We start from the raw sequence: 21,437 nt of genomic DNA on the forward strand, positions 1-21,437 counted from the left end.
TGGTTTAGTGCTTGTGGTAGCAGAGGTGATGGGAGGATGGTTGGATGGTCTTACAGGTTGCTTCCAACCTCGTGGCTCTATGATTCTATGGCTCTGGGAGATCTGTAAGCAGGAACCCCGCAGCCTCCGGGCTCCCCTGTGCAAGGCTCCCTTATGCTGGGCTTTCCCGCGTCGTCCTCCCCGCCGGCAGGGGGCGCCCGCTCGCTTTCTCTCTCCTTCCCTCCTCGCCACGCGGCCCGGCCCGGCCCCCGGAAGCGCCGCCGCGTTCCGCCCCCCTCTCCGTCCCGTCCCGTCCCGTCCGCCGCCGTCAGCATGGAGGAGCCGCTAGCGGCCCTCGAGCCGGCGGGCAGGGAGTCGCGGGACCGCCTGAGCCTCTGGGATCGCCGCCCGCACCCCGCTGCGCCGCTGAGCGACCGCCAGACCGACTCGGTGCTGGAGCTGAAGGCGGCGGCCGAGAACCTGCCGGTGCCGCCCGAGGTGAGGCGGCGGCGCGGCCTGGGCGGGGGAAGCGCGGCGCCACGTCGGCGGGTCCGGCCTCAGCGCGGCTCCTACGCGGCGGTGCCGGGCCTGCGGTGTGCCCGCTGGGCCCTACGGCGGGCCGGCTCCGGGCCGGTGGGATTCGCAGCGAAGCTGAGCAGCCGCTCCCGTCACGTCCCAGCAACCTGCGTGGCCGCAGGGCGTCCTCCTGAGCCCTCGGTTCATCGTCGTGGAGCTGCGTTTCTTGTGGCCTCTGGTTTTGATCCGGTTCATAGGTGCTGTCACCGCTGTCAGTTCCTGGTACACAACCACGGCGTGGCTGAGGCTGGCAGGGCACTCTGGGTCCCTCGGCTCCAGCCTCTCTGCTCCGGCACGAACACCCAGAGCAAGGTGCCCAGGGCCACATCCAGGCAGCTCTGGGAGATCCCCAGGGAGGAGACCCCACAGCCTCTGTGCAGCCTGTGCCAGTGCTCCGTCACTGCACAGCATAGGAGGGCTCTTGGTGTTCAGAGGGAACCGCCTGTGCTCCAGTTTGTGCCCATGGCCTCTGGTCCTTCCATCAGACACGGCTGACAGAGAGCCTAGCTCTATTCATTTGCACAATTTCCGACTGCTCCAGCAGGCAACATCAATACAGGAACGGCATTTAGAAGCTCAGTGATTTGTTGTTGCCATGGAAGATGTGTATTCCTACCCAGTTATAAAATGTCAGGCTCTGGTAAAGCAATGAGTTATTTATGAATGCTCGCCTGCTGCTGTGTCTACAAGGGAAAGTTCAGGTTGGATGTTAGGAAAAATCTTTTCTCCAAAAGAGTGGTGGTGCAGTGGCACAGGCTGCCCAGGGAGGTGGTGCAGTCGCCATACCTGGGGGTGTTCAAGAAATGTGCAGATGTGGCACTGAGGAGCATAGGTTACTGAGTGGGCAGGGATGCGGTAGCAGTTGAACTAGATGATTTTAGAGGTGTTTTCCAGCCTTAATGGCTCTGTGAAAGGGTAATAAAGTTACAGAATCACAGAATGGCCTGGGTTGGAAGGGACCTCAAGGATCATGAATCTCCAACCCCCCTGCCAAATGCAGGGCCACCAACCTCCCTCCTATTTAATACTAGACCAGGCTGCCCAGGGTCCCATCCAGCCTGGCCTTGAACACCTCCAGGGATGGGGCATCCACGACCTCTCTGGGCAGCCTGTGCCAGCACCTCACCACTCTCTCTGTTTACATTTCCTGTGAGAGTTTCCTATTTGAAGATGATTTTACAGGTTATAATACCATATAGCTATTCAAGTTAGCTGTCAGCAAGTGTTTGAAAGGTTACAGTAACAAAGGAGAGAGAGTAAGCCAATTCCTTCCTGAAATACACCTGTAAAATTTCATGCTTCCCGCTTCCTCTTTTATGTGAGCTGTCAGTAACTGCATGAGTAAAAGCTGGCAGATACCCAGAATGATTTTAGGAGGATGTCCTGCTGTTGGAGGGTGTTCTTAAGGCTCTCCAACAGTTTTGCAACAAGACAGGTGACACATTTGACAGTTGGGACAATGGGAATGCAGAGACATTAAGGGCTCTGGCTGTTTTTAGCTTTTAATGAAGTGGGTTAGGACAGCAGCTCCTCAGCTGTTGGAAAAGGAGGGTCAGTAGTGGCCACTGGAAAATCCCCAGCTGCCTATTTTGGGGAAAGGGTATATAGATAGTGAGCAAGATAAGTCAGGCTGTGTTTTAATAATAGAATGGCTTAGGTTGAAGGAGACCTTATAGACTGTTTATTTTCAACCCTCCTGCCATGGGTGGGGTTGCTGCCCATGAGATCAGGCTGCCCAGGATCCCATCTGATCTGGCTTTGAAAGCTTCTAGATAAGGGGCACCCACAGCTTCTCTGGGCAGCCTGTGCCAGGGCCTCACCACCCTCTGAGTAAGAAGTTTCTTCCTAACATCTAATGTAAATCTCTCCTCTTTTAGTTTAAAGCCATTCTCCCTTGTCTTGTAACTATCAAACCTGCATAGAATGTTGATCCCTCTCCTGCTTGTAAGCTCCCTTCAGTTACTGGAAAACTGCAATGAGATCTCCGCAGTGTCTTCTCGTTTTCAAGATGAACAAACCTAAATCCCTCAACCTTTCTTCACAGAAGTTCTCCAGTCTTCTGAGCATCTTTGTGTCCTCTGGACCCACTCCCACAGCTCCACATCCTTGTTGTGCTGGGGGCCCCAGGCCTGGACACAGTACTCCAAGTGGAGCCTCACAAAGGCAAAGCAGAGGGGGACAATCCCCTCTCTCACCCTCTCCCTGCTGCCACCCCTCTGTTGATTCAGCCCAGGATACTGCTGGCTTTATGGGCTGCCTTGTGTTTAGCAGAATTCTCAAGTCTTTCTCCACAGGGCTGCTCTCAGTGACTTCTCCCAGTCTGTACTCATATCTGGGATTGCCTCAACCCAGATGCAACACGTTGCACTTGGCTTTGTTGACCCTCACTAGGTTCTCATTTGCCCACTTTCTGAGCCTGTTCAGGTCCCTCTGGATGACATCCCTTCCTTCCTTCTATTGTGTCAACCACACCACTCAGCTTGGTGTCATCATCAGGGTGCACTCAGTGCCACTGTCTGTGTCACTGGTAAAGATGTTGAAGAGCACTGATCCCAAGACAGTTTAATGTGAGAAACTGCTTGTGATCAGTTTCCACCTGGGCCTAAAGCCATTGGCAACAACCCTCTGGCTTCAATCAACCCTCTGGTGACAATCCAACCAATTCTTTATCTACCTGATAGCCCAACCTTCACATCTGAAATGTGTGGGACCATGTCAAAGGCCTTGGCCCTTGCCTTTGATGTAGCCTTGGCCTAAGACCCTGGTTTTTTAACATGTGAATCCTGGTTGCTCTTTCTTAGCCAGAATGGTATTGTAATGAACATTTTACTGAGTAAGCAACCTTACAGAGAGCTGCCAGGTTGTTTTTAACACTGTTCTCTGCTTTTACGTTATTCATATTATTCTCATCACTAGGAAACATGCTTCAGTTGTCAAGTGAATCGGAAAGGTCTTATCCTAACAAAGATCACAGAGCAGTCTTTGTTCTGCTAAACTGTTCTCAGTGTATAAGCTGATTAATGGCCTCTAATAGTATTCAAATAAGATTTCTCCCAATTTGCTTGTTTCCATATTTTTATTGCTTAGGAAAAAAAATAATCCTGGTGGGTAAGAATTTCTGTTCAACAGGAACTATTCTTCTAAAAATCCTTTCTTTTGTGTTTGTCATGCAGTATTTTAGGTGCCTGCACTAGAAGTAAATGCCAGCAGTTTTCTCACATTGAAGCTTTGGAATGTGTTACTGTATTTGAGCTGGGTGTACCAACTTCTAAGCTGTCTGACTGAAGTTTTTGTGTGTTTGTGAGCAGCTTCCCATTGAAGATTTATGCAGCCTGACATCCCAGTCGTTGTCTGTTGCACTGACAGCTGCAGTGCCAGAATCCACGGAAGATGTTCTCCTGAAAGGATTTGCCATGCTGGGGATGGAGAATGAAAGAATTGAAACAGCACAGCAGGTAAATGATGCTGGGGAGCCAGTAGTCTTCAGAGGGTCCTTTAAATATCTGTGTCTCCTGCTTCTTGGAGGCTATGTTAAATTTTTTTTTGTCTGTTTTCAATATGTGTGAAGGAACATGAGGGAAAAACATTGTTGAAGTCTAAGCTTTTGAGTAATGGATATTTTTTCCATTTTGAGTGAATGTTAGAGAGTAGGGTATATCTTTGGTGTGGCTCATAATGTACAAGAATGGCAGCTCCCCCCAGTTTTTAGTGTGACAGCTCTGTTGGTTCTTTGTGCAAATAAGAAGAGATGAAGTTCACTCCTTTTCATTTTAGTTCAGTGTTAGAGTTGTATTTTCTCTTGATTAATAATTAAGTTGTTGAATGTCTCTGCTTTTAACAAAAGCTCGTCTCCTGAATTTCTATTTCATAAATGTGTGGTGGTTTCTTTTTGTAACTGATTTTATTGCGTGTGAGGTGTGTGGTGTTCTCACCATAAAATCTCTTCCAGTTCTTCTCCTGGTTTGCTCAGCTGCAGACACAGATGGATCAAGATGAAGGTGCCAAGTATAGGTACGTGTTCTTCCTCAGTTCCTTTTGTTGTAAGTAACTTAAATCCTGAAGGACTTAACTGTGTCCATATAATCTTAACACATGTGCAGGTTCACCTGCTGGGTAATTCTGCAGCAGCTGATGCTTTCGAAGGCTGAATGTGCTGTTGCCATCCTTAAGGCTGTTGCTGTGTGGCAGAACAGTTAAGAGACACAGATTTCCTTTGGAACTGCCCAAAAGTATATTAATCATGGAGTCATAGAATCACAGAATGGCCTGGGTTGAAAAGGACCACAATGCTCATCCAGTTTCAACCCCCTGCTATGTGCAGGGTCGCCAGCCACCAGACCAGGCTGCCCAGAGCCACATCCAGCCTGGCCTTGAATGCCTGCAGGGATGGGGCATCCACAGCCTCCTTGGGCAACCTAGGCTGTAGACAAAGGCATGCTAGGAGCTATCCTGTGCCTTTTCTGCTGCCACTGGTGTTGAAATGCCATTCTCTGAGGGAGGCTCTGGGCCACAGATGGTGGTGGTGGTCATTTCTGCTGTCACCATTCACCAATGACTGTATGTGTGAGGTTGTGTCTGCATTGCCAGCATTCCTTGGCGCTTTATTCAGCTCCACTTCTGAGGCATGCCATTCTCATCTATTTTTGTCCAACTGACTTTTCCATCAGCCTCTGAAGAGGCCCTTCCCACTGACTTTTGTTTCATACCTCAAAAGTGTTATACCTCAAGGCTGCATGGCTCAGCCAAATTTGCAGATGGCCTCTTCAGAAACTGGCCCAATTTGAAACTTAACTTACCCTTGGCTATAAAGAGATTATGCTGAAGTCCTCTTGTTTTTCCATTTAGCTTTGCTCTGTCTCTTCCTCTTGTTCTGACATTCCTGGATGTGGCATTTCCTAAAATCAGAGCTTTAAGCATATGCTAAGTCTGTGCTCAGATCATTAAACATGTAAAGAATGACAGCCTCACTCTATATCAGTGGGCCTGTTCACATTAAGACATGCAGATGCTCACAGTGTCACGAACATAGAGTGGTTTGTGGGGTGGCCAATGTGTAATTATCTGCAGGAGTCCAGAGGAGCAGAAGTGGTTCTTTGCCTGATTGCATGAGACTAATCAGAGCTGTGAATCTACGTGCTGCTTTGTATGTGGTAAAGAAGAGCTCAGAAGTTTTAGCTGACACCAGGAGTCATTCATGTGAAATGGTGTTTAAGTCAAACGGTCCACTTGACATTAGAGTTTGTCATCACTGAGCCTCAGACAGGCTTGGTGACATTAGATACAAAGTCTTTTTCATTTAGGCCTCTTTCAATCCTCATGCTAAGTTTTAACTCTCTGGTTGACTGCAGCTACTTTAGGAGGGTAAAGTCATTTCTAAATGGAAACTGAAAATTGCCTTAGTGGAAGCAAGGTGGGTAGAATTTAGCTGTGAGCAGTAGCCTGCAGTAATTGCTACATTTGTGTTGTCCATCTAAACATTCTTTGCATGCTGTAGACAAGCTGAAATGTGTGTTGCTTCATTCTCTGTAGTTTTGCTGTAAGGGATGCCAAGGCAGTGGAGTCACTGCAGTGGCTATTTCAAGAGTTTATTTCTGGAGGCCGTGAAACATCTGCCTGACATACACACTTGTTTGGTGTGAGTCTTTTATTCCCTGAGACAAATTGACACTAGGAGAGGTAGGGCCAGTTTCCACGTAGGCAGTTGGATTTAGAAATGTGGGAAGGGAAATTTTACTTGTTTCCTGATGATTCTCTTTTTTCTAGGCAGATGAGGGATTACTTGTCCGGCTTTCAGGAGCAGTGCGATGCTATACTGAATGATGTCAATAGTGCCCTTCAGCATCTGGAATCACTGCAAAAACAGTATCTTTTTGTGTCCACCAAGACAGGAACGCTGCATGAGGCCTGTGAACAGCTTTTGAAAGAGCAGGTGAGCTTTGCTGGGAAGCTTACTGGAAGCTTCTGATCTACCGTACACCAAAGGTTTTCTTCCTTATGCTGAGGAGATTTGTGAGCTGTGCTGGCAATCCCTACATTTGCTTTGGACCACATTTGCAGTGTTTACAGCAAGCTTTGTTGAAATTAATAATTCCTATCATTTACAGACATATTTTGAGCTGTTTTTGTGAAGAAATATTCTTTTTCATTTTCTAGCTTATTTCTCAGGTATTTTCTTTCTCTGCTTGAACTATTCCATCAGTGATATAGGGAACGTGCTTTCTTAGGCTTTAGAATGTCAGTGGTGCAAGGATTTCTTGAGACATGATATAGCATGCAACAAGGTCTGACTACTTCAGAACTTACAACTTGTAAAGATCCTGCTCCAAAATTAGTCTCAATCGTTGTTGTTTTTCTGACATAGCACATAGGTAGGAGTTCATCTGTTACTTATGCTGAAATGTTTAAAGAAAGAAGTACCTGGTAGGAGAGGGATGCTAGAGAAGATTTGATATCTCTTCTGAGAACAAAAACATGAGTAATTTTTTGGGGGACGTGCTGCTCTCATCTTCACTTACAACAGTAGTGCATCTTTGTGAATGGAACCACTTTTCAAGTTAGCTGATAGAAGAAAGTTCTTAAGTCATAGAATCATAGAATGGCCTGGGTTGAAAAGGACCACAATGCTCATCCAGTTTCAACCCCCTGCTGTGTGCAGGGTCGCCAACCAGCAGACCAGGCTGCCCAGAGCCACATCCAGCCTGGCCTCGAATGCCTGCAGGGATGGGGCATCCACAGCCTCCTTGGGCAACCTGTTCCAGTGCATCACCACCCTCTGGGTGTAAAACTTCCTTCTAATGTCTAACCTAAACCTCCCCTGTCTCAGTTTAAAACCATTCCCCCTTGTCCTATCACTGTCCACCCTCGTGAACAGCCATTCCCCCTGCTGTTTATATGCTCCCTTCAAGTACTGGAAGTCCCCAGTGAGGTCTCCCTGGAGCCTTCTCTTCTTCAAGCTAAACAAGCCTAGATCCCTCAACCTTTCCCCATAGCAGAGGTGTTCCAGCCCTCTGATCATCTTAGTGGCCCTTCTCTGGACCCTCTTAAGAGCTCCATGTCATTCCTGTACTGGGGGCCCCAGGCCTGGACACAGTTGAAGCCCAGCTGGGGCTTCACAGGAGCTGAGTAGAGGGGTACAATCACACCTAAATATGTAGGTCAGAATTAGAAGCAGCAACTACAGTGTCTAAATTGGTATAAAGTCCCTATTTTGTACATGGTGAGGGATTTTTGTTCAAGTAGAAATAATGTGTGCATCAGTGTATAGCCCCAACAACTTTTGTCCTGCTATATATTTGCTGGGTAGTGTGGGCTGCTTCAGTGCTCATGGAAGCAGGATCAATGTATTGAAAGAGAAAGTAGCTTCAAATTTAATGTCTCTGCAAATCAGTTCTGACTTTTTCTGCATTTTTGTGAATGATTTGAGATACTCAAAACTGGAAAAAGGAGAACTCTGAACAGCTCCAATTCTGTAATACAGGTCTCTTAGAGTTCTCTGAAATACTAATGACAGCACAGCTTGTGTATGCAGGAGTACCTATGGAATGCTGATAAACCCACAGAACAGACATTTTTGAAAGTTATGTGTCTTTCTCTGATATGAGAGAAAGCAAGTGTGAAAGAGAAGAGCAAGCATGCACACACTGCTGCATTCCTCATCTTTTATTGTATGTGTTTGGGTGCAGGTAATTTGGAGCTGGTTAACACTGATGTGTGCAGAGAGCATTTGAAGTTTTAATTTTGTAGAAAAGGAAGCTGAATGTTTCTTAGATATAAAATTGCATGCTAACTTAATGATTTTCCTTATTTTTAATAGTCAGAACTCGTTGACTTGGCTGAAAACATCCAGCAGAAGCTGTCGTATTTCAATGAGCTGGAGAACATCAACACAGTAAGTATTATTGCACTGCTAAGAGCATTGGTAAATGAAAGTGTACAAATCTTTTGAGCTTTGTCACTAAAACAAAGTTGCATTGATTCTTGCAATGATACTTTGTCTTTTTTCCAAAGAAACTGAACTCCCCTACCTTGTCTGTGAACAGTGAAGGATTCATTCCCATGCTGGCTAAGCTTGATGATTGTATTGCATATATTTCATCCCATGTAAGTGACTCTCAATTGTTTTTAGTCAAATCTTAAGTTTCACAACTATTCAAGCAGGTTTTATTTTCCTTTAGAATATTCTGTCTGCCACTAAGAATGAGGAGATGACTGTTTATATTTATGCATGTAAAATTTTTTACTGAATATATACTTAATATTCTGCTTGATTTTAATAAAATGCTGCCGTTAGTGTGTGGAAATTATCATTTCTAGCTAGTAAAATAGTATTTTAATTTTTGATAAACTTTTAATTCTTCTACTGTTCTTATTTCAAATGGATTTCTTATTTCTTTCAGCCAAATTTTAAAGACTATCCTGTATATTTGACTAAATTCAAGCAATGCCTTCTGAAAGCTATGCACCTTATCAAGACATACACTGTGAACACGCTGCAAAACCTCACAAACCAGTTAATGAAAAGGGTAAGGTGAAACAGTAAGTGGTAACTTGAGCTGTACTGAAATCTGTAGTGTAATACTGTGTAGTTTTCTTCAGTGTTTTTTTGCCTGTTGGCCTGGTTTGTGCCCAGTAGCTCTGAATCAGCCACAATACATGCTGCAGTTTGTGTTGACAAATAAGGGTGCATGACAGAAATATGGAACTGGGGGGATCAGGTTTGGAGGTTGTGGAGAATAATTCAAGGGTTAATGCAAGAGCTGGGAATCAGAGGATAACAAAGAAAGAGAGACTGCAGACATTTTTAAAGAAAGCTGTTGCTGATGGATACCCTCAGAGTAAAGTTGGTTAAATGGTGCTGAACATGTTCCATGTTCAGTTTGTGGGTGTTTTGCTCAGTTCTCTGAAACTTCTAATGTTTGTATCTGCTAGAATTGGTTGTGGCCAAGTGTTGAGTTTTGTTATTGCAGGACAACAGAGATGTTGTAAGAGATGAAAAAAGGCTGGTGAGAACTAATGCTGTGCCTCGTATGCAAGTGTTTTAAACGTTCTGGCATTTTGGTCTGTGTTTGTTGAAGGAGGATCAGTTTGCTCACAAGAAAGGCAGAAGAGTTTTCCTGTCCTCATGTTGTTTTGAAGAAAGGGCACTTGCTTCTTTCGATGTCATATGGAGATAAGGGGAAGTAAACTGGTAGCTATACAGGATTTCTGCTGTGCCTGTAAGTGCTGGAATTCCTGCAGATTTTAGCTGTGTGCCCAGGTGGTCTGAGGAGCTACAGGAGCAAGTATCTCAAATTCTGACCATCTGAAACTTGAGTGTGACCTGAAATTTTGCTTCTCAGCTTTGGAACTGATAGGTACAAGGGAAATTTTGTTCCATTGTTGCACTGCAGACCAAAGAACAGCAGTCAGTAGTACTGTGGCAGATCCAGAGGAAACTGTTGGCTCTGGTGGAGAATGCCTTAATTACTGAAAGTAACTTTTGCTATAGAAACTGTTGGTTGAAGCTTTAAATGTGGGGTTGGTTTTGTCTGGCTTGATCAGAGTTCTAAAAGAAGCATACCTTTCTACGTGGAAAGTGCTGAAGACAGTAAAAATGCAGGCCTTTGTTTTAGAGCCTAATTATCTCAGCCAGTTAATGCTAGAAGCCAAATACAGTATTTTCCATTTTAACCAATTCTTCATCTCTTTTTTTTTTGTTGTTGTTTTGAAGGATCCTTCAGCAGTGCCAAATTCTGACAATGCCTTCACGTTGTTTTATGTAAAATTCAGAGCAGCTGCTCCCAAAGTCAGAGTAAGTAGGTTGGCAGGTAACTTAAAAATAAAACTCTGAAGAGGGTTTTGAATTTATTAGTAGTGCGAATGCAAGGATTGCACAATAACTATGCAGGGGAAAAAATAATTCTGAGTTATTTTCCACTGGTTACAAATATTCATTTACTGACAGTAACTTCTTTGTTTTTTGTTGATAGACTCTTATTGAACAAGTAGAGCAGAGATCTGAAAAGATGCCAGAGTGAGTATGTCTACAGATTTTTTTTCAACTATTTTAAGTTCTTAAAATCTTTATTTTAGTGAAAATAGTTTAACACATTGCTTCTTTAAAACAAAGTGGGCCAGTGCCATCCTAGCCTGCATTAGAAATAGTGTAGCCAGCAGGAGGAGGGAGGAGGTGATCATCCCCCTGTGCTCAGCACTGGTGAGGCTGCACCTCGAGTATTGTGTTCAATTTTGGGCCTCTCACTACAAGAAAGACATTGAGGCCCTGGAGTGTGTCCAGAGGAGCTCAACAAAGCTGTGATGGATCTGGAGCACAGGTCTTATGGGAGAGATCTGGGATTGTTCAGTCTGGAGAAGAGGAGTCTCAGGGGAGACCTCATTACTCTCTACAATTGCCTGCAGGGAGGTTGTGATGAGGAGGGGTTTGGCCTCTTTGTCTGGGCAGCAAACAGGACCTGAGGAAACAGCCACAAGTTGTGCCAGAGGAGGTTTAGATTAGACATGAGGAAGGACTTTTTCTCTCAGAGTGGTCAGGCACTGGAATGGCTGCCCAGGGAGGTGGTGGAGGCGCCGTCCCTGGCAGTGTTCAAGAGGCGCCTGGATTTGGTTTAGTGCTTGTGGTAGCAGAGGTGATGGGAGGATGGTTGGACCAGATGATCTTGTAGGTCCTTTCCAACCTTGTGATTCTATAAATCTTTAGAAATCAACATGATGTAGATTCCAAAGTAAATATTGGAATGAAGGTTTTGTTTACCAGAAAGTGAGCGTTAGGGTGCATTTACTGTTCTAATTTCTCTGTCGTCTGATAGGTATCAACAAGTTCTCAATGAAATCCATCAATGTTACCTTGACCAGAGGGAACTTTTGCTTGGTCCAAGTATCTCCAGCACCGTTACGGAGTTGACCAGTCAGAACAACAGAGACCATTGTGCTCTGGTAGGAGGAGAGTGATTACCTGTCGATTTTCATATATTTTCATTTCTTCTGTTTTTTTCTTCTCTCAGTAAAAGTTATTTACTTAATTCAACTGTTTACACACAGAATAATGAAAATCATGTGTGTTATTGAATCACATGAGGTATCTATTGGTATTTTCAAGTGTCTTGTGAAAGACTCTTCTGAAAAAACTTTGCTACAAACCTCGCACAGGGGTATTTGCAGAAGCACAAAATGTGGTTACTTAAATTTCATCAGAAATGAAAAGGGTCAGAAGTTGAGCTTCTTGAATTTCACACAGCTTCAGTTTAATCACAACAGCAGTTATGTAACACATGTCCTTTGGTGCTGATGGAAGGAAAATCATTGAATAGTCAGCTATTTGTGCTTGTCTGAATGCAGGTGCGAAGTGGTTGTGCCTTCATGGTCCATGTATGCCAGGATGAGCATCAGCTTTACAATGAGTTCTTCACGAAACCAACACCAAAACTGGAGTAGGTGGTACATGCTGTTTTTGTCTTCCTGCATACAGTATTTACTGTCCTGTGATAAAGCATTCAGCATTACATGGCAAATGGTGGTATTGAAGCAGTTTGGTGAGAACCAGCAAGAAATAAAATCTTAGATTATTTTATGCATCAGAATTTGATGTTCCTGTCTTGTTTTTTTGTTTGTTTGTTTGTTGTTTGTTTGTTTTGATTTTCCAATATCCAATATTGGAAAATATTTTTCTCCTTCCAATAATGTAAATGTCTAAAAGAATACACAGTTGCTTTGGAAATAACTGTAGAAGTTTACACAGTTGAACCAATCAGCGAAGGGTTACTGTGTTTATCATGCAGCTTCTTTAACTTAAGAAGAAGCTGTTTCCTGAGATACTCAGGTCTCATGTGAGACATGCTCAGAATTTGGGCTCAGCTGGTTGAAGAGAGAATTTAGCTAACACAGTCCAAATCCTAAAGTAAATGTCCTTCATTGAAATCACTGTAGAGTGTTCTTCAGAAATTTCGTAGCTATTGCACTGTATATCAAGAATAAGAAAAAAACTTCTGATTATTTTTGAATCAATTGAATGTAGTTATCTCCCTTCATTAAAAAAATATATATGTATTTCCCTTTCTTCCTGGTAACTAATTAAGATGTTATGAGGAAAGTGTTTCAGTGTATAGGTACCTCATCAGCTTTTTCTTAGGTGCATAATAAATAAGCTCCTTTTTTCTAAAACACTGAGGTGCTCTGAAGAAATAATAGTAAGGAGTAAGGTGTCTGTATACAGATGTAAGAGTCTTGACAAGAGTAGAGATTTGGATTGACAAGAGTAGAAATTGAATGTTGTATTTAATAAGGCTGATGAAACTTTCTGCTTCTAGCCTAGGGGGGGTTACTGTTTTACCAAGTTGCTTGTTGGTACTCTTGTTGTCCTTGTTTGTTTGATTGCCTTAGAATTCAAAACTGTACTTCCATTTTAAAGTCTTCTGCATCTCATAGGAGACTTGGTAGGAAATCAGAGGGTTGTTGTTTTAAACAGTACTTTATTATGACTTCTATGATAACATGTTTTCTCATCCTCATTTAAGAAATTTTTGGCATAAAAATAGCTTGTACTTGTGATATGATTTTAGTTTGTTACTGTGGGATCCTGAAAGTGTTTTGCTGTGTTTAATTTTTATTTCACAGTGAACTCTTGGAGAAGCTGTGTCTTTCATTATATGATGTCCTGCGGCCAATGATCATCCACGTTATTCACTTGGAGACTCTGTCTGAACTCTGTGGGATCCTCAAAAATGAGATGCTTGAAGATCATGTACAGAACAATGGTAACTCAGATGGAATCTGATTCCTCTTCACTACCTTCTTAATTGACACAATCATTCATTTGCATAGGCAACAATCTCCCTAGGTTTTCTTTTCTCCCTAATGAGCCTTAGATGTGTTAAACTTGTGGTAGGGTTATTTGAACTAAATTATAGTTTTTTGTGTTTATAAAAGGTCTGTGCTTTATGAGTCTGTTCTGTCTTCACTTAAATTAGTAGACTGGTGTTACAGAGTACTATTTTCTCTAGATTTTACAAATAAAACTAAGCATTCACCCAGTGTGCATCCATGCTCCGAGACTGATTTAAATGAATCTTTTCAAATGAATAAATTGCTTTACTTGGCTCTGCTGAAGCATCATCCATAAAGAGCTTTGTGTATGCATGATGATAAAAGGAATGCACACCTGATTTTTTTCTTTCTCCTTGCCGTGGTGATTCTTAGACTAGAAATTGGAACTTCAGCTGTGAAGTTGATAGAGATTTTTGAGTTTTAAGTGTTCATGTTCTACTAGAAGTGAGATGACTATAAAGTTAATAATATCTGTCAACTCATTGCCTTTCTCATTATCAGTGTGTAATGGAATAATTTCTCAGTCTTGCACCAAATGATAAATAGAATTCATACTTGGCAACTGGTGTATAACACAGAGAAGCTCTTTGTGTTTGGAACCATGAAGGATTGCTCATATTCCTTGAAGTGGGATTGTAACATAATCTAGAATGAGGAAAAAACATGTCACAAGGTCTTTAGCTAATTGTAAGAAGTTATTGTTTGCTACTTAAACTCAGGCTGCTGCAGTAGTTCTGAAGCTGGACTTGAGCTGCTTTGAGTCATCTGCTCTATTGTGTAGGTAGGTGTGTTAGCTTATCAGCCTTCTGATAGCTGTACTGCAGGCATTGGCTGTGGTAAGACCAAAGCAGATGGGTCGGGTATGCAGACAGAAATGCACTGATGAACCTAATTTTTAAGCAATCCAAATACTTAACTTTAACATGAGTCTGATGCTGTGAGATCCCATATTCACATGTGATGTGAATTTGGAGAGCTAAAATGGCTGCAGTGTCAGAGTCACAAATTTGTCTGCGGCCGCTGTTCCCAGAATGCTCTGACTTCTGCGGTCAGTCAGTTTTGTGCCAGTTCTATATTGGTGATGCCTAAACTTCTGCATCCATAAAGTTGTTGTGTAGTGAAATTCACAGGTTTGTGTCTTTCTTTTTATAACCTTTGTCAGCTGAACAACTAGGTGCATTTGCTGCCGGCGTCAAGCAGATGTTAGAAGATGTACAAGAGCGTCTTGTCTACAGGACACATATTTACATTCAGACTGATATCATAGGCTACAAACCTGCTCCGGGAGATCTTGCATATCCTGACAAGTTGGAAATGATGGAGGTATAGGATTACATTTTATTGCCCTTGGTTTAGTTTTCCTTGTATATACATTTGTGTGGTATCTTGTTTCTGTTTTTCAGGTTTGTTATTACTGGCACTGTCAAAGTGTCACCTTTTTTCTCCCAGAGTGGTCAGGCACTGGAATGGCTGCCCAGGGAGGTGGTGGAGTTGCCATCCCTGGCAGTGTTCAAGAGGTGTCTGAATAAGGAGCTATGAGATTTGCTTTAGTAGCTTGTGGTAGCACTGGTGATGGGAGGGTGGTTGGACCAGATGATCTTGCAGGTCTCTTCCAAACTTGTCATTCTATGATTCTACTGATTAAATTATGACCCTACACTAGATGTCAGAAAGCACTTTATGTCGGACTGAAGGTATTTCTCAAAGTTAATGGTTTTAGCTAACCTTGAAGCTTCTTAAATTTTCCTCTTAGAATACTAAATAGATATTTAATAACCAGCATAATACGAATTCTCCCAAAATAGCTCCTGCCATTCTCTTTGTAAGTTTCCAAGTTGTCAGAGGATTGAGTTGATGAAGAATGACAATTCCAGCATGGCTTGGCTAGATTCATATTTCATTTTTCCATTCTGCTTTACTTTTAAGTACCAGAATAGCTGGCAGTCTTTACAAATCAGAGGACTCAATTGCGGCTGAGAAGTCAATATGTTGTTTGATTTCAGAAACAAGTGTTACTTAGCTCTAAAGCTTCTGTGTTTTATGTGTGTTTGTATTTCTGTGGGCTGGAAGAAAATTTTGTCTAAGTGGACCCGGTTCTGTTCAATTATTGTCTCTAAATGAACAAATACAGTGAGAAGCCTCTTTGTGCCAAATTCACATTGCTGTAATCTTGTTTTATACATGCTTATAGCATTTGCTATGTTACAGTTCATGCCTTTGTGATGACAGATGATGTTAATAGGATTTTAGCAAAGCATTTACAAATCCTGAAGCAAGTGAGTTTAATGGAATCCTTGCCCTTTATGCTGGAAGTTTAATGATCAATAAGTTTTTGTGGAGAAGACCAAACCAGTAATTGAGAATCCCACACAACGTAACTAAATGGGATCAGACAGCGATCAGAAGCGTTAGCAGCGTAACTATTTGGAGCACGGTATTTCTTACTGAAGTGAATATAACTAGATGAAGGAATGGTTTGGATAATTTTATGTTAGCTATGACTTCTGTAGACAGGTCTCTGTACTGCTTGCCTCTCCAGGATCGTATTTTTTAGCAGGAGTTCTATGGCTGTTTGCTTAGGAAGAGGAGGAAAGTGATCTCTCCAGTTCATTCTAGAGAGCAATTATGCTGTTCTTCGTGTGTCCTCACATGACTCCGTTTTCTATCCAGTTTGGGGATTCATTTTGTTGTTTGATTGCTTTTTATATCTCAAAACCTTATTTTTCAGAGAGACCTTATGACTGAGTAAATTAATTATTAAAATGTTAAAAGCACAGGGCAGGAGTATTTCTTGTGCTGTTCTACTCAAATATTAATGGAGTGCTTTGCCCATTCTTGCTGCCTGCAGTCGCTTTAAAGCAGACCCAGTGGTGAAAAAGGTTGAAGTGTGGAAGTGTTGAAAGCTTTTTGTTGAACTCCTGCAGGGAATAAACTGGAGAGCACTTCAAGGCCATCTGCACCTAACATTTATAGCAATAAAGCCATCATAGAGATTATCTCTATGAAATCCAATTAAATGTTGGATTGGGTTGCCCTGTTCTGAGCTTTTCTTTCTAGGTGTATCGACTGGTTAATCTTTGGAGATCAGTAAAAACAGGCAAAGTGGAAAGAAAAGTGCTTTACATGCCTCTGGGTAGTGCTTGTGAATCTTAGATTGGCTTGGAAGTGTTTCAGTTACTATTTTGGAAACAGCTGTCTCTACTTAGTTTGTTCTCATTCCTTTGGTGAGCTGAGTATAGTTGATTTCTTTGGCAATTTAGTTCTCTTTTCTCTATTGTAATCAAAACAGCATAATCCAGTTTAAATAATAAATATAATATAGTTTGTTTTGTGTTGTGTCTTCCTCTGCAGCAAATTGCACAGAGCTTAAAAGAGGAACAGAAGAAGCTGCCATCTGAAGCTTCATTTTCAGATGTCCGGCTAGAAGATCCCGAGTCCTGCAATTTAGTTAAATCTGGTATGAAATACATCTCACTTTGTCAGATTAATTGATTGGGATTATTTACCCTTCAAAGTGTCTCTTTTTCATTCCTATGCCTGCATGAGCAGCTGAAGTGACTGACAAGTAGCCTAGGAACCTCAAACCAACAGCTAAGGTCTTACAGGCCTTCTAATGACTGTGACAATAAGTATTCTGTTGTAAAAGGGAGAAGGATATTGATGAATTAATTCAGACGATTCCCACACTTGCCACCTAAGCACCTTATAAGTGCTAAGGATGGAACAAGCACTTCTAAGCACCTCTCCTTTTTTGGATGGTTGCTGATAAGAATCAGAGTTACAGTGTTATTGACTTAGATATTGCCCAAGATTTTAGGAGGAAAAGAAAATAATGCAGGGCTTCTGTCAGGTGCTGTGAAAATCTGTCTTGGGCGTAAAGAGGTGTCAGAAGTTACCCAGGAGGAAATGTTTTTTGTTTGTTTTTTTTACACCCTCCTCACTGCAGTAGAAATGATGTTCAAACCCTGCACTTTCTGCAGCTGTTTAATTCATGTAGAATTATGCCCTATAGAAAGAAAAGCATGAAAGAATAAGATAGATGGAATGTTTGTTTTTTTTTTCCTTCTGGGTAAGTTGTGTAGTTCTGTGCTCACAAACTGTTTTGTTTCCACACTTGTCTGTAATTGAGCATTTCAGCTGTTGAGTTGAGGAAGGGGAGTCATTGGAGACATGCCTGTAAAATTAATTCCTTCAGAAAGGTGAAGTTGGGCCATCACTGAAAACAAGTATTCATGTCTTTCACAGCTGTGTGCCTTATTATACATCAGTAATCTAGTTCTGTCCTGTTCAGAAGGACAAAGACCAATGGAAGTGGTTGAGGCAGCGTTCCTGGAGGTGTTGAAGAAACATTTAGATGTTGTACTGAGGGACGTGGTTTAGTGGGGAGATATTGGTGGTAGGTGGATGGTTGGACTTGATAATCTTGGAGGTCTGTTCCAACCTTGGTGATTCTGTGAATTATTGTGGAGTCAATGTGAAGTGCAGTCAGTGCTGCAGTTAGGAAGGATGGATGGGGGCTTTGTCATTCATGCATGAATTTTACTTTTAAATAGGTTCAGCGGAATCCCTTAATCCCAGACAGCAGTCCACCATCTCACCAGCAGATCTGCACGGCATGTGGTACCCTACTGTCAGAAGGACCCTTGTGTGTCTCTCCAAACTGTACAGATGTATAGACGTATGCAAAAAGTCTTCTCATTTTTTAAGTGAGGCGTGTGGAACCAGTTCTGAATATTTCAATCTAAAAGGAATGGACAGTTGTTGGCCTCTGTTACTTCTTATTGGTCTTCTTTGCTTTATGTAAAACGTGTGGACTGACAAATTCTAGTCATTATTTCCAAGTCAACTTTGTGCTTGTAGAATGAGAAAAAAGTATGCTGGCCTGTACATCCATTCCTTTTGCTATTACAAATGTATTTTCAGTATGTGATGCTTAAGATTCACTTATATGGAATGACCCTGTTGCTGAATTCCCTGGATGAACGTGTTTCTTGCTGTGTACTTTTCAGTTCCTCAGACAGGATGGTGTTTCTGATTTAAAAATGCTGGCTCTATTGCTTCTCTATTTTGAAGATGTTCCTCGTGTTTTTTGTACCACATCTTCAAAAGCACAGGGTACTGACACAGCAAACAGTGTTTACTTTATCCACAGTTTAAGACAGAGGAAATCTTCATGTCTAACAGAAGCAACTGTAGTATTTACTTCACAAGTATTTTGAGATTTACACGTCAAAATCTGATTTTTGTCTGTCACTTAACAGCTAGTAAGTCTGAGAAACACTGTGAGTGTTCTTGCTTCTCTGTATGTCTTCCATCCTAATATATGCTTAGTGCATCTCACTATGTATCTATGATATCTATGTTATCTATGATAGGTGTTACGAGAAACTGCCTCCAGTGTGGTATTTACTTGAAAAGAAACTGGAAAATATTAATGCTTCATTGCTTGCTTTATCAATCTCATTAAACATAAATGGTGATTTGACATTGTTTTTGGCTAGAGAGTTGGAGAAGGGGTGACTTTTGAATTGTTGATATAGTTAGTTAACAGTGTGTGTGTGCTGGCAGAGTCAATATGTCCTGCCTGCATCCTTTTGGTAGGAGAAGAAGTAAATGAAGTGGTACTGGCAGCCCCTGGGACAGTTGGGGCTGCCATGCACTATGTGGAAGTGCTGGCAGAGGCTGCCTGCATTCATAGGGTTGGCTCAGCCATGCGATGTGGCTGCTGCAGCTTGATCAGTGTGCCCCTCAGGCCATGGCAGCTGTCGTGTTTCTTACTAGCCTGGCCCAAAGCAAAGTAATTTGGCTCTGCTTAGGGTTAAACTCACTCAAACGATCTCACATCTGTTGCAAGTTTAAATTTTACACACGTGTGCTTGCCTGGGTACTTGAGAAGTAAGGTTCATGTGTGTGGCTGTCGGTGTGTTGGTGTCACAGACTCAGGTGCAGATCCAAGTTGAGGGTGAATTGGGGCATACACATACTTTGGTGTGTACTTGTATCCAGTCTGAGCGCTGTAGCAAACTTCTGTGTATCAAAGCTTTAGCCTGTTGTATTGCGTTTAGACAAGGTGTAGCTAATCTAGAGTTTTATCTACTGATAAGCATAACTGTTGCAAGTCTCAACTCTGAATTCTGCTGAAGCTCTGCTGTTTTTTTGTCTGATTTTCTCTTCCCTGCAGAGGGCAGTGTTTCAGGGATTATCACAAGAAGCCTTATCTGCCTGCGTCCATTCACTGCTCGGAGCTGCTGATTCTATCAGCAAAAACAAGGTCAGAATGTGTGCTTTGGGCTTAGCTGTTTGGTTTTTTTTTCTCTTTACACCATGTATGCCTAAAGCCATGAAGCAGCCGTGCAGAATTCCATTGAAATCTCAGTGAAAGCATGTTGCTCTGTCCCCTGAGACATGCTGGAATTGCTAGTGTTTATTTATGGTTAATAAATTCACATGCAAGCCTGTCTGAAAAGGTAAAATACACATCATAGCAGTCGTTTTTACAGACTGCAGCAGCTCATGTGAATTTAGTCAAGTGATACCTGAACAAGCATTCTACTGGAAGTCTCTGCTACTTGTTTGTTGCCATTGCCTGTTATTCTTTTCTCTTTTTCTCTGCCTCTGTTTTTTGAATTTTCAAAAATCTTTCCAAGTGTTAACATCCCTGGAAAGATAGGATAAGTATTCTTTGCTGTTCTTTGCTCTGAACTGTCCATAATCAAAAGCTTTGATCTGGCATTTGTTGCTCAGAATTCAGTGCAGTTTCATTGAGTCATTTTTACCTTGCATGCTACTTTTACGTAATTGTTTTGTTTTACCTTTTGGTTGTTTTGTTTTGTTTCTTTTAATATTAGAATTTGTTTAATGCAAATACTGTAGTGTTTGCTAATTCCTGTCAGCCAGGAAATAAAATTTATTTCAAAAACAATAGAGAAGGCCTGATAGGCTAAACTTGTAGGATTTTTCCATATAGACAGTAAGGATTTAGTAATGAAAAAGAGGTAATTGTTATTCACATTATTGTGAAGTATTTCTTTTTAGTGTCCCTTGAAGAACAGAACCTCTTACACATAGTACCTCTAAAAATAAGTTCAAGCCACATTTCCTTCTTGCTTAATCATGTAATTATGTCTTATATATCTAATACAGGTTTCTGCAGCTAATTATCCATCCAACCTTGTGTGGATGCATGTTAATATAACATTAATTGATGAAGTTCTGCATGTATGAACAAAAAAGAACCTCAGTAAACCATTCTCTCACGTATTTTTTAGTGAACATTTCTGTGTTTTAAAATTGTAGCTTTAAACCTGGTTTCTTTACTTTTTCATTATATCATGTCAAGTTTCTGTTCCAGCCTGCAAAGGCAAATGCCAATTCTTGAGTCCTCCTCCATTTACCTCAATGAGCCATGAACATGGAAGATGAAAAACTGCATGCAGTATAAAGCACACAGCTAAAAAAACAAGCAGTGCAAAACTAATAGTCTCAAGACGTGGTGTGAACTTGGACTTGTTTTTTCTTTATATCTTTGCCATACAGTGTAGAAATTAAGCTTTGCATTTAATGATATGAGAAAAATGCCTCGTAAGATCTTTGCACTGTAGCATGGTTAATGTTTCTCTAATAATCTTGATTAGCTGCCTTTTAGGCTTTTTAATCATCTCAACGATGAAAAACAATCTTACAACCTCAAGTTTTTTCAGCTTTATATGAATTACATGAAATAATTCCTGTCCTTTATGAAGAATAATTTAGTGTCTTTCAAAAAAATGGATGCCTGTGCCTAACGTGGGCATTTAGTCGTGTAGCTCCATAATCCCTATCTTCCAAGAAATGAGAATATAGTTTGCTTCTGTAGAGCAGAGTATGTGAGCCGTAAGTAAGTGGAGCTTGTCGATGCTGGAATGTAGTTAATGGCACTGCAGACTAATGGAAAAATCTTATTACTAAGATTATTAGTACGTGTCACAGGAAGGTTGCTAACACAAGTGAAGGTGTTGAAATTGTTCTTTTCACTTAATGGTTGCTCTTCACATGTAATGCATATGTTTTTTCTTGTTATGCTC

General features: G+C 41.9%; 1 protein-coding gene across 2 annotated transcripts in view; it reads left to right on the plus strand.

Annotated features, from left to right (window-relative positions):
• Window positions 1-278: 278 nt before the first annotated feature.
• The window catches only part of COG3 (component of oligomeric golgi complex 3), a 31,271-nt gene continuing 10,112 nt past the window's right edge, over window positions 279-21,437 (plus strand). Inside the window, exons 1-16 of one of the 2 annotated variants that reach the window (XM_052664536.1) lie at window positions 279-477; window positions 3,864-4,010; window positions 4,505-4,566; window positions 6,319-6,484; window positions 8,369-8,443; window positions 8,563-8,655; window positions 8,952-9,077; window positions 10,265-10,345; window positions 10,524-10,567; window positions 11,361-11,487; window positions 11,890-11,981; window positions 13,165-13,304; window positions 14,537-14,697; window positions 16,726-16,831; window positions 17,928-18,052; window positions 19,556-19,645. In XM_052664536.1, the coding sequence (XP_052520496.1) occupies window positions 313-477; window positions 3,864-4,010; window positions 4,505-4,566; window positions 6,319-6,484; window positions 8,369-8,443; window positions 8,563-8,655; window positions 8,952-9,077; window positions 10,265-10,345; window positions 10,524-10,567; window positions 11,361-11,487; window positions 11,890-11,981; window positions 13,165-13,304; window positions 14,537-14,697; window positions 16,726-16,831; window positions 17,928-18,052; window positions 19,556-19,645 (1,800 nt within the window). In that variant the 5' untranslated portion in view covers window positions 279-312. Of the gene's footprint in view, window positions 478-3,863; window positions 4,011-4,504; window positions 4,567-6,318; window positions 6,485-8,368; window positions 8,444-8,562; window positions 8,656-8,951; window positions 9,078-10,264; window positions 10,346-10,523; window positions 10,568-11,360; window positions 11,488-11,889; window positions 11,982-13,164; window positions 13,305-14,536; window positions 14,698-16,725; window positions 16,832-17,927; window positions 18,053-19,555; window positions 19,646-21,437 lie in introns of those variants that run through there. The other variant, XM_052664537.1, reaches the window with a different exon arrangement.

The sequence above is a fragment of the Tympanuchus pallidicinctus genome, unplaced genomic scaffold (genome assembly GCF_026119805.1).
Source record: "Tympanuchus pallidicinctus isolate F22 unplaced genomic scaffold, pur_lepc_1.0 scaffold6, whole genome shotgun sequence".
Taxonomy (NCBI): Eukaryota; Metazoa; Chordata; class Aves; order Galliformes; family Phasianidae; genus Tympanuchus; species Tympanuchus pallidicinctus.